Source organism: Ovis canadensis, chromosome 1 (genome assembly GCF_042477335.2).
Source record: "Ovis canadensis isolate MfBH-ARS-UI-01 breed Bighorn chromosome 1, ARS-UI_OviCan_v2, whole genome shotgun sequence".
Classification (NCBI taxonomy): Eukaryota; Metazoa; Chordata; class Mammalia; order Artiodactyla; family Bovidae; genus Ovis; species Ovis canadensis.
In genome coordinates this window covers 207,100,545-207,113,973 of record NC_091245.1, presented here as the reverse complement: position 1 = coordinate 207,113,973, position 13,429 = coordinate 207,100,545, and the positions used below count along the sequence as shown (strand labels likewise).

The following is a 13,429-nucleotide window of genomic DNA, read 5'->3' as shown; positions in this document are numbered from 1 at the left end:
TTAGTTTGCTCAGTCGTCTCCGATTCTTTGTGACTCCATGGACCATAGCCCACCAGGTTCCTCTGTCCATGGGGATTCTCCTGACAAGGATACTGTAGTGGGTTGCCATGCCCTCTGCTGAATGAGCTAAAAAATAGATGAACATAGAGAGCAATTTTTAAAGAGTTAGAAAATATAAAGAACTACGCAGAGCTAGACAATACAATAAAATTAAATATACATTAGAAGGAATCAACAGTAGATTAGATGATACAGAGGAATGGATCAGCAAACTGGAAGACAGAATACTGGAAATCACCCAAGCTGGCAGAGAAAAGAAAAAGAATTGTAAAAAATGAGGATAGTTTAAGAGACCTCTGGGACAGCATCAAGTATATTAACATTTGCACTCTACGGGTTCTAGAAGAAGAGAGAGAGAAGTTGGAGACATAATAACTTAAAACTTCCCTAACTTGGGGAAGGAAACAGACATCCAGGTTCAGAAGCACAGAGAGTCCCAAACAAGATGAACCCAAAGATATCCACACTAAGATAGGTTGTAATTAAAATGGCAAAATTAAAAGCATCAAGGGTAAAGCAACTAGTTACATAAAGTTTCAAGATACAAAGGTAATATACACAAATCTGTAGCATTTCTATACACTAACAATGACATATCAGAAAGAGAAATCAAGAAAAAATCTAATTTGCAATTGCATCAAGAAGAATCAAATACTAGGAATAAATCTAACCAAGGAGAGAAAACTATAAGACATTGATGAAAGACATTTTGGACAACATAAGCAAATAGAAAGTTATACCATGCTCACAGACTGGAAGTCAATATTGTTAAGAATGACTATGCTCCCCAGGGCAATCTACAGATTCAATGCAATCCCTCTCAGAATACCAATGGCATTTTTTTCACAGAAGTAAAAGAAATAATTCTAAATTTGTATAGAAACAAAAGACCTGAATAGCCAAAACAATCTTGAGAAAGAACAAAGCTGATGGTATCATGAGCTGTGATTTCAAACTATACTACAAAGATACAGTAATCAAAAAATGTAGTAGTGGTACAAAAACAGACACACAGATCAATGGAACAGAATAGAGAGCCCCGAAATAAACCCACACTTATGTAGACAATTAATCTATGACAAAGGAGGCAATAATATACATTGGGGAAAAGACAACCTTTCCAACAAATAGTGTTGGAAAACTGGACTGCTACATGCAAGGGAATCAAAATTAACTACTTTCTCACACCATGTACAAAAATAAACTCAAAATAAATGAAAGACTTAAATGTAAGACCTGAAGCCATAAAACTCCTGAAGGAAAACATAGGCAATATACTTTTTTTTTTTTTTTTTGCCCATCTGTGTGGCATGCAGGATCTTAGGCCCCTGAACAGGATTGAACCTGTGCCCCCTGCAGCAGAAGTGTGGAGTCTTAACCACTGCATTGCCAGTGAATTCCCAGACAGTATACCTTTTGACATACATTGTGGCAATATTTTGTGTGTAGAAATACTGAACTACTAAGCTGTGCACCTGGAACAAACATAGTTTGTAGGTCAATGACATTTTAATTAAAAAAGAGAGAGAGAGAGAATCTAGAAAGCAGCAAGAGAAAAGCAACCTGTATCATGCAAATATTTTTTAATAAGTAAATAGCTTAACTCTTACTATAAACTATGGAGGCTACAAAATAGTGGGATGACAAAAGTGCTTTAAGAAAAAGACTGTCAACTGAGAATTTTATATCTATGGCCAACTGATTTTCATCAGGTCTGCTGTCTTGATTCAGGCTGCTATAACAAAATACCATATCCTGGATGGCTTATAAATGACTGAAGTTTCTTTCTTACAGTTCTGGAGGCTGGAAGTCTGAGATAAGAGTGCCAGCCTGGCTGAGTTCTGGTGAGGACCCTCCTCTGGGCTGCATATTGTTGACTTCTGATTGAGAAAATTGGGCCTGGGCAATTGGGTAGGTGGGATCATGTCTAAAAGGGACATACACACAATTGCAAAACCCCTACACAATTTAAAGCAAGCACAGGTGCTTCCAGGTACTATGAAAATGTGCCCACAGTTATTTTCTAGGCAAATCATTTTCTTTAACAATATCCCCAATCTCCACACCTCCACACTGATTCCACACAAAGCTGGAATCAGTATACTCCCCAGACTGAAGTCAGCAAGGGTAAACTTACCTTTAATATTGTTTTGTTGTTTCATCAATAATTTACTTATTTCTGAAAACCAACAATCTCTGATTTCTTTTGAAGCTGCCTGCAATTACAGATAAGAAAATACTGAATATCATCACCTGGTACATTAATTGGACAGGACTTTGATTCTCTGGGTGACTTTTAGAATGAGATAAAAAACACTTGCTGAGTTATGGGAACACGATAGGGAAAGAGGAGAGACACCTATGGGAAAGGCATGGATATTACCTGTAGGATGTATTTTTCAAGTCCATTTTGGTTGGCAATTTCAAACTTTCTGTTGCTCCCCCTTCCAAGTTGGCGAATTGAAAGTGTCATCAACTATGGTAAACAAAGAAGAAAATTCTCTATGCTATCTCTTCCAATTTAAGAATTATCCCTGTCTGTCACTCCAATTCTTTCTACCCTTGATCTCTTTTCTTCCATCTTTCTTCTAAGTGTTTTACTGTTTTCTGTTAACAACCCCAAGGAACATAAAACACAATCTTGTGTCATTTATCTTGTCTATTTCAGAGGACAACACAGATTATATCATTCCACAGGCACAGCTGTAGCCTTCAACTTTAAGCAAAACGGTGATCTCTCCTTTAATACCTGAGTATTTCACAAATTGCTACATAATAGTAACTGAATTAGTGTCCACTATGAAACAGAAATAAAAAGCACTATGAATAAATTAACAGTCTTAATCACAAGAGCATGTATGTGTATATGTGATTGATAGCTATGAAATATTTCTCATACAAGCAAGAGGCAATGGTTGGTGTGGACATGGGTTCCTAAACCCCCAGGATCAGGTGTTGCCTACATTTGTATGAAAAGATGCATGGTTGAGAAGATGAAATTCAGCCCATGCTTTAATCTCCGAGACTTTCAATCCTCTGCCTGGACAAAAGAGGGTACTTTTTAATTAGTTTGTCCAGATAGGCTGCCATAGGGTTCCTTTTCTCTACCCAGTACAAAGGCAACCTGTGCCAGCCCTGGGCCTATCTAGTGACTGATTACAAGCCCTGACTCTAGAATCAGACCTGGGTGGATTCTCGCTCTGTTTGTGGCACCTGATTAGCTAACCTCGCCTCTCTAAGCTTCAGTTTCTTTATCTATAAAGTAAAGATAACAATATTTCTCTCCACAGGGTTGTGCTGACCCCCAAGTGCAATAAGACACCTTTACCTTCATAGACTTCTTAAAGCTGTAGTGAGGGGACAGGCCCTGGTCACTGGGCTCCATCTGTATCTTACAGAACACTATTCCCCATTCAAATAGATAGATTTGCCTCTGGCTGGGCTTGAATCGAATTAAATCCTTCATCTTATAACGATCTTTGTGAACTGTCCAAACGTTGAAAGAACCATGCATCAACAACTTGCCAAATTTTCCAATATCATCCTTTGGGAAACACAGATACACACAAAAAGGAGTTGTTAAATTACTTGATTAAAAAGAAGCTGTCAAATTGCAGAGCATGCTTATTTGAAGTTTACAATCTTACAAGAGCCAGTCAGGCTAATCTGTCACTTACCAAAACTACAATTTTATGAGCTTCAATCAGCATGGTGTCATTCAGTTAATAAGGAATAGTGCAGCAGTATAAGGTAATATCGAGAAGGCAATGGTACCCTACTCCAGTACTCTTGCCTGGAGAATCCCATGGATGGAGGAGCCTGGTAGGCTGCAGTCCATGGGGTTGCTAAGAGTCGGACACGACAGAACAACTTCACTTTCACTTTTCACTTTCATGCACTGGAGAAGGAAATGGCAACCCACTCCAGGGTTCTTGCCTTGAGAATCCCAGGGACAGGGGAGCCTAGTGGGCTGCTGTTTGTGGGGTCGCAAAGAGTCGGACACGACTGAAGCAACTTAGCAGCAGCAGCAGCATAAGGTAATAAACATAAAGCATGTTAGAAATACTTTGAACTAAAGGTATTAGTACTCTGATATTTTTATCTTATAATTAATTTTTAGCTAGCAGAACTCCACTTCCTTTTCTTTGTTTTTGATATGACACTACTTAATAAGGGCAAGATATTAATATTTTAATTATGTTTGGGAGAGCCAGTATCTTTGCTGCAGTATAGATCTTTGGTAATCTGTGGGTTCCATCCTAATTCAGATGTATTTTAACATTTGCCTCAGCAACATGAGAACATAAGAACATGAGATTTGTTCTGAAAAAGAAAGCTTAGGATGACCTAATCTTTATAACATTGTAAAGGAAATGGTAATTACATTCAACTCTGCATTTTGGGCTTCCCTAGTGGCTCAGTAGGAGAAGGCGATGGCACCCCACTCCAGTACTCTTGCCTGGAAAATCCCATGGATGGAGGAGTCTGGTGGGCTGCAGTCCATGGGATCGCTAAGAGTCGGACACGACTGAGTGACTTCACTTTCACTTTTCGCTTTCACACATTGGAGAAGGAAATGGCAACCCACTCCAGTGTTCTTGCCTGGAGAATCCCAGGGACAGGGGAGACTGGTGGGCTGCCTTCTATGGGATCGCAGAGTCAGACACGACTGAAGCAACTTAGCAGCAGCAGCAGCAGTGGCTCAGTGGTAAAGAACCTGCCTGCCAATGCAGGAGACTCAAGTTCAATCCTTGAGTCGGGAAGACCTCCTGCAGTAGGAAATGGCAACCCACTTCAGTATTCTGGCCTGGAGAATTTCATGGGCAGAGAAGCCTGGCAGGCTACAGTCTGTGGGGTCGCAAAAGAGTTGGACACAACCTATTGACTAAACAACAACTGGATTTTTCATAGTGAGTGAACAGTGTAAACTTAATCCCAAATGACAATTTTTTTGTTTGTTTTTGGTCTAATCTTTTTGGTTCTAAGGCACACACTCACTATGATGCCTCTCCTTCCACCCTCAAATGTCTGTCTGAAAGTCCAAATGAGGTGATCCTGCCTTCTCTGAGCTCTCTCTAAAAGTAGCGGAGTGTGATGAGCTAGAAATGCGGTATTTATAAAAAACTATATCATTAAAGTATATAATCAAGAATTTATTTCCCTGAATCAAAACACCAAAAGAAAAAATTATTTGAATCAGACCAGGACAGAGATATTTCCCTGTTTTATATCTAACTAAGATAAATCCTCTCAATTTAAAAGTTATTATTAGATATAATGTACATTATGTACTCTTAAATGCAGAGTACATCACGTGAAATGCTGGGCTGGATGAATCACAAGCTGCAATCAAGATTGCTAGGAGAAATATCAATAACCTCAGATATGCCACTTTAATGGCAGAAAATGAAGAGGAACTAAAGAGCCTCTTGATGAAGGTGAAAGAGGAGAGTGAAAAAGCTGGCTTAAAATTCAACATTCAAAAAATGAAGATCATGGCATCCGATCCTATCATTTCATCGCAAATAGATGGGGAAAATGTGGAAACTGTCAGATTTCATTTTCTTGGCCTCCAAAATCAATGCAGACAGTGACTGCAGCCATGAAATTCAAAGATGCTTGCTCGTTGGAAGAATAGCTATGACAAACCTAGACAGTGTATTAAAAAGCAGACACATCATAGTCAAGCTATGGTTTCTCCAGTAGTCATGGATGGATGTAAGAGTGGGACCATAAAGAAGGCTGAGTGCTGAAGAATTGATGCTTTTGAACTGTGGTATTGGAAAAGACTCTTGAGAGTTCCTTGGACAGCAAAGGGATCAAACCAGTCAATCCTAAAGGAAATCAACTCCAAACTTTCATCGGAAGGACTGGTGCTAAAGCTGAAGCTCCAATACTTTGGCTGGCCACTTGATGCAAAGAGCTGAATCAATGGAAAAGACCCTGATACTGGGAAAGATTGAGAGCAAGAGGAGAAGGGGATGACAGAGGATGAGATGCTTGGATGGCATCACTAAGTCAATGGACAAGAGTTTGAGCAAATTGCAGGAGATAGTGAAGGACTGGGAAGGCTGGTGTGCCGCAGTCCATAAGGTCATAAAGAGGTCGTGTCTGACTTAGCGACTGAACAACAACAACTCGTGTACCATTAATAGGCATTAAAAAATTATGTATATTGAACTGTAAATACCTTTTTAAAATGACTGTATATCTGAAAGTCTAAAATAAAAAGCTCAAGGCAATAAATTCGAATCATTTTTATGGTGTGTGTGTCATAATTTCAGTACTGTTTTCCTCTTTTTCCTTTATAAAATTTACATGCGGTAAATGTGGTGAGTGAAGTCCTCACTGAGGAGTAAGAACCCCAGTTTCAAGGCCTTCTCTCCTAAAAGCATCATGTTCCTATTGCAGGTTGCACAAACTCAGCTTGACTGCAACTAAGACAGGTGGGTGATGGGTTCATAAGGATCTGTGAGAAGTTACTCACTCTATCCACATACTTCCTGCACCCATTTAAATGTAACCACTCCAGCCCTCAGTGAATGGTGTCTTCTTTTATAACCATTTAATTTATATTACTCAGACATACATACTGCAGGAAATATGTTTAGTCAAGGCTGGCAAAAGAAGGTGTTTAATATCTGCCACAGGAACAACTGTATTCAGTAGTTTCTATTTAAAAATTGATTTATACTCCATCTCATTTCAAAAATTAGATCAGTTCAGTTGCTCAGTTGTGTCCGACTCTGCAATCCCATGGACTGCAGCATGCCAGGCCTCCCTGTCCATCACCAACTCCCTGAGTTTACTCAAATTCATGACCATGTCATGAGTCAGTGATGCCATCCAGCCATCTCATCCTCTGTCATCCCCTTCTCCTCCTTCCCCCAATCCCTCCCAGCATCAGGGTCTTTTCAAATGAGTCAGTTCTTCGCATCAGGTGGCCAAAGTATTGGAGTTTCAGCTTCAGCATCAGTCCTTCCAATGAACACTCAGGACTGATCTCCTTTAGGATGGAACTGGTTGGATCTCCTTGCAGTCCAAGGGACTCTCAAGAGTCTTCTCCAACACCATAGTTCAACAGCATCAATGCTTCGGCACTCAGTTTTGTTTATAGTCCAACTCTCACATCCATACATGACTACTGGGAAAACCATAGTTTTGACTAGACGGACGTTTGTCAGCAAAGTAATTACTCTTCTTTTTAATATGCTGCCTAGTTTGGTCACAACTTTCCGTCCAAGGAGTAAGCATCTTTTAATTTCATGGCTGTAGTCACCATCTATAGTGATTTTGGAGCCTCCCAAAATAAAGTTTCTCACTGTTTCCATTGTTTCCCCATCTATTTGCCATGAAGTGATAGGACCAGATGCCATGATCTTAGCTTGCCGAATGTTGCGTTTTAAGCCAACTTTTTCACTCTCCTCTTTCACTTTCATCAAGAGGCTCTTTAGTTCTTCTTCACTTTCTGCCATAAGAGTGGTATCATCTGTACATCTGAGGTTATTGATATTTCTCCCAGAAATCTTGATTCCAGCTTGTGCTTTATCCAGCCCAGCGTTTCTCATGATGTACTCTGCATGTAAGTTAAGTAAGCAGCCTTCACATACTCCTTTCCCGACTTGGAACCAGTCTGTTGTCCCATGTCCAGTTCTTATAAAATATATATTTTCTGTGTAAAATAGGCAGACAGAAAATAACCAAGGAGATTAGGGTGAAGAAAAAAATAGAGCTTAAAACAATAAGATGAAGAAGATGTACATAAAACACAGACAATAAAGCCATGTGAACTTGCTGCAGACTAGGCTCTGATCTAGCAGGCAGTACACAAGGAAATATGGAGAGCTATACAATTCATTATATCTGAAGACTTATCCAAACCAGTTGTTCAGGAAAAGCACATCAACTTGTTAATAAGACATGGAAGAAATTTCTCCCATGGGTCTTCATAAAGGATCATTGCATCAAATGCTGAGCCCACTGCGCTGAACCTGGACTTCCTGCGCTGGGAGTGCAGAGCCCTACCCACTGGACCACCAGGGAAGTGCCGGCACAGCTTTTTGTTTTAAAATTAATTTATTTTAATGGGATGCTAATTACTTTACAATATTGTGATGGCACTTGTCATACATCGACATGACTCAGCTATGGGTAAATATGTGTTCCCCCCATCTTAAAACCCACGCCCACCTACTTCCCCACTCCATTCCTCTGGGTTGCCCCAGAGTACCTTTGGGTGCCCTGCTTTATGCTTCAGACTTGCACTGGTCATCTGTTTTACATATGGTAATATACATGTTTCAATGCTATTCTCTCAAATTATCCCACCCTCACCTTCTTCCACAGAGTTCAAGTCTGTGTTTTACATCTGTGTCTCTTTTGCTGCCTTGCATATAGGATCGTCATTCACTTCAGTACAGTCGCTCAGTGTGTCTGACGCTTTGCGACCCATGGACTGCAGCACGCCAGGCCTCCCTGTCCATAGCCAACTCCCAGAGTTTCCTCAAACTCATGTCCATTGAGTTGCTGATGCCATCCAACCATCTCATCCTCTGTCGTCCCCTTCTCCTCCCCCTTCAATCTTTCCCAGCATCAAGGTCTTTTCAAATGAGTGAGTCAGTTCTTTGCATCCGGTGGCCAAAGTATTGGAGTTTCAGCTACAGCATCAGTCCTTCCAATGAATAGTCAGGACTGATTTCCTTTAGGATTGAATGGTTTGATCTCTGTGCAGTCCAAGGGAATCTCAAAAGTCTTCTCCAGCACCACAGTTCAAAAGTATCAATTCGTCGGCACTCTCTTCTTCAGCTTTCTTTACAGTCTAATTCTCTTATCCATACATGACTACTGGAAAAACCACAGCTTTGACTAGATGGACCTTTTTCAGCGAAGTAATGTCTCTGCTTTTTAATATGCTGTCTAGGTTTGCCATAGCTTTTCTTTCAAGGAGCAAGCGTCTTTTAATTTCATGGCTGCAGCCACCATCTGCAGTGATTTTGGAGCCCAGAAAAATAAAGTCTGTCACTGTTTCCCCATCTATTTGCCATGAAGTTATGGGACTAGATGCCATGATCTTCGTTTTTTGAATGTTGAGTTTTAAGCCAACTTTTTCACTCTCTTCTTTCACTTTCATCAAGAGACTCTTCAGTTTCTCTTTGCTTTCTGCCATAAGGGTGGTATCACCTGTGTATCTGAGGTTATTGGTATTTCTCCTGGCAATCTTGATTCCAGCTTGTGCTTCATCCAGTTTATCATTTCTCATGATGTACTCTGCATATAAGCTAAATAAACAGTTTGACAATATACAGCCTTGACATACTCCTTTCCCAATTAGGAACCAGTCTATTGTTCCATGTCCAGTTCTAACTGTTGCTTCTTGACCTGCATACAGATTTCTCAGGAGGCAGGTCAGGTGGTCTGGTATTCCCATCTCTTGAAGAATTTTCCACAGTTTGTTGTGATCCACACAGTCAAAGGCTGTGGCATAGTCAATAAAGCAGAAATAGATGTTTCTCTGAAATTCTCTTGCTTTTTTGATGATTCAGTGGATGTTGGCAATTTGATCTCTGGTTCCTCTGCCTTTTTTAAATCCAGTTTGAACATCTGGAAGCTCACAGTTCTCATACTGTTGAAGCCTGGCTTGGGAGAATTTTGAGCATTACTTTACTAGCATGTGAGATGAGTGCAATTGTGCAGTAGTTTGAACATTCTTTGGCATTGCCTTTCTTTGGGATTGGAATGAAAACTGACCTTTTCCAGTCCTGTGGCCACTGCTGAGTTTTCCAAATTTGCTGGCATATTGAGTGCAGCACTTTCACAGCATTATCTTTCAGGATTTGAAATAGTTCAACTGGAATTCCATCACCTCCACTAGCTTTGTTCATAGTGATGCTTCCTAAGGCCCACTTGACTTCACATTCCTGGATGTCTGGCTCTAGGTGAGTGATCACACCATCGTTATTATCTGGGTCATGAAGATCTTTTTTGTATAGTTCTTCTGTGTATTCTTGCCACTTCTTGTTAATATCCTCTGCTTCTGTTAGGTCCATACCATTTCTGTCCTTTATTGTGCCCATCTTTGCATGAAACATTCCCTTGGTATCTCTAATTTTCTTGAAGAGATCTCCAGTCTTTCCCATTCTATTGTTTTCCTCTATTTCTTTGCATTGATCTCTGAGGAAGGCTTTCTTATCTCTTCTTGCTATTCTTTGGAACTCTGCGTTCAAATCGGTATATGTTTCCTTTTTCCTTTTGCCTTTCACTTCTCTTCTTTTCATAGCTATTTGTAAGGCCCCCTCAGACAACCATTTGGCCTTTTTGCATTTCTTTTCCTCACTACGGTCTTGATCACTGCCTCCTATACAATGAACCTCCATCCATTGTTCTTCAGGCACTCTGTCTATCGGATCTAATCCCTCGAATTTATTTCTCACTCCCACTGTAGAGTCATAAGGGATTTGATTTAGGTCAGAACTGAATGGTCTAGTGGTTTTTCCTACTTTCTTCAATTTAAATCTTAATCTGGCAATAAGGAGTTCATGATCTGAGCCACAGTCAGCTCCCGGTCATTTTTTTTTTTTCTGACTTTATGGAGCTTATCCATCTTTGGCTGCAAATGATATAATCAATCTGATTTCAGTATTGACCATCTGGTGATGTCCGTGTGTAAGGTCTTCACTTGTGTTGTTGGAAGAGGGTGCTTACTGTGACAAGTGTGTTCTCTCGGCAAAACTTTGTTAGCCTTTGCCCTGCCTCATTCTGTATTCCAAGGCTAAATTTGCCCTGGTATTTCTTGACTTCCTACTTTTGCATTCCAGTCCCCTATAATGAAAAGGACATCTTTTGGGGGTGTTAGTTCTAGAAGGTCTTGTAGGTCTTCATAGAACCATTCAACTTGAGCTTCTTCAGCATTACTCGTTGGGGCATAGACTTGGATTACTGTGATATTGAGTGGTTTGCCTTGGAAATGAACAGAGATCATTCTGTCATTTTGGGGACTGCATCCAAGTACTGCATTTCAGACTCTTTTGTTGACTATGATGGCTACTCCATTTCTTCTAAGGGATTCTTGCCCACAGTAGTAGATATAATGGTCATCTGAGTTCAATTCACCGATCCCAGTCCATTTGAGTTCACTGATTCCTAAAATGTCGATGTTCACTCTTGTCATCACCTGTTTGACCACTTCCAATTTGCCTTGAAATTAAAAGATGCTTACTCCTTGGATGGAAAGTTATGATTAATCTAGATAGCATATTAAAAAGCAGAGACATTACTTTGCCAACAAAGGTCCATCTAGTCAAGGCTATGGTTTTTCCAGTGGTCATGTATGGATGTGAGAGTTGGACTATAAAGAAAGCTGAGCACTGAAGAACTGATGCTTTTGAACTGTGGTGTTGGAGAAGACTCTTGAGAGTCCCTTGGACTGAAAGGAGATTCAACCAGTCCATCCTAAAGGAGACCAGTCCTGGGTATTTATTGGTAGGACTGATGTTGAAGCTGAAGCTGCAATACTTTGGCCACCTGATGCAAAGAGCTGACTCATTTGAAAAGACTCTGATGCTGGGAAAGATTGAGGGCAGGAGGAGAAGGGGACGACAGAGGATGAGATAGCTGTATGGCATCACCAACTCAATGGATGTGAGTTTGAGTAAATTCCGGGAGATGGTGATGGACAGGGAGGCCTGGCGTGCTGCAGTTCATGGCGTTGCAAAGAGTCAGACACGACTGAGCGACTGAACTGAACTGAACCGAACTGATAGTTTCCTTTGTTGTGAAAAGATTTTAAGTTTAATTATGTATCATTTGTTTATTTTTGTTTTTATTTCCATTACTCTGGGAGGTGGGTCACAAGGGATCTTGCTGTGATTAATGTCAGAGAGTGTTCTGCCTCTGTTTTCCTCTAAGAGTTTTATAGTTTCTGGTCTTATATTTAGATCTTTAATCCATTTTGAGTTTGTTTTTGTGTATGGTGTTATAAAGTGTTCTAGTTTCATTTTTTTACATGTGGTTGACCAGTTTTCCCAGCACCATTTGTTAAACAGACTGTCTTTTCTCCATTATATATTTTTGCCATCTTTGTCAAAGATAAGGTCCATAGGTGTATGGATTTAACTCTGGACTTTCTATTTGGTTCCATTGATCTATATTTCTGTCTCTGAGTCAATACTATACTGTCTTAACGACTGTAGCTATGTAGTATAGTCTGAAGTCAGACAGGTTGATTCCTCTAGTTCCATCATAGTTCCTCAAGATTGCTTTGGCTATTCACGTTTTTTTGTATTTCCGTAGACTGTTTGTTCTAGTTCTATGAAAAATACCGTTGGTAGCTTGATAGGGATTGCATTGAATCTATAGATTCCTTTGGGTAGTATACTCATTTTCACTATGTTGATTCTTCTAATCCATGAACATGGTATATTTCTCCATCTATTTGTGTCCTCTTTGATTTCTTTCATCAGCATTTTATAGTTTTCTATTCATAAGTCTTTTGTTTCTTTAAGTAAATTTATTCCTAAGTATTTTATTCTTTTTGTTGCAATGGTGGATAGGATTGTTTCCTCAATATCTCTTTCTGTTTTTCTATTGTTCAGTTCAGTTCAGTTCAGTTCAGTTCAGTCGCTCAGTCGTGTCTGACTCTTTGCAACCCCATGAATCACAGCATGCGAGGCCTCCCTGTCCATCATCAACTCCCGGAGTTCACTCAGACTCGTGTCCATCAAGTCAGTGATGCCATCCAGCCATCTCATCCTCTGTCGTCCCCTTCTCCTCCTGCCCCCAATCCCTCCCAGCATCAGAGTCTTTTCCAATGAGTCGACTCTTCATATGAGGTGGCCAAAGTACTGGAGTTTCAGCTTTAGCATCATTCCTTCCAAAGAAATCCCAGGGCTGATCTCCTTTAGAATGGACTGGTTGGATAGTATATAGGAATGCAAGGGATTTCTGTGTATTAATTTTATATCCTTCAACTTTACTACATTTATTGATTAACTCTAGTAATTTTCTGGTGGTATCTTTAGGGTTTTCTATGTAGAGGATCATGTCATCTACAAACAATGAGAGTTTTACTTCTTTTCCAATCTGGATTCCTTTTACCATCACAGCTTTTAAAAGCAATTCTAAAAGAGGCCAGAAGAATGGGGAAGCAGGAAATAAACCCGGTTATACTCTCTGATGACCTGCAGAGGGTGGGTGATGTTAACTAAGGTATCTGCCAAGGCATGGACTGTAGAGGCTGAAGAGGCCACCCTTGGCAGCAATGTTTTTATTCTTTACAACTTCTATACTTCTCATCCCTCCCACAGCCATAGTTGTGATTGAACAAAGGATGTGAATCCAGAGATGGGCCAGTCCCTGACCACAAAGGCCTGGT

The 13,429-nt window shown here is 40.2% G+C and overlaps 1 protein-coding gene across 1 annotated transcript in view; it reads right to left on the bottom strand.

The window, feature by feature from the left end:
* MCF2L2 (MCF.2 cell line derived transforming sequence-like 2) overlaps positions 1–13,429 on the bottom strand; it is a 280,069-nt gene that overhangs the window by 24,563 nt on the left and 242,077 nt on the right. Inside the window, exons 23-25 of the mRNA XM_069594515.1 lie at positions 3,389–3,604; positions 2,444–2,536; positions 2,194–2,276 (exon numbers count right to left, since the gene is read on the bottom strand). Of these exons, the coding sequence (XP_069450616.1) occupies positions 2,194–2,276; positions 2,444–2,536; positions 3,389–3,604 (392 nt within the window). The remainder of the gene's footprint in view (positions 1–2,193; positions 2,277–2,443; positions 2,537–3,388; positions 3,605–13,429) is intronic.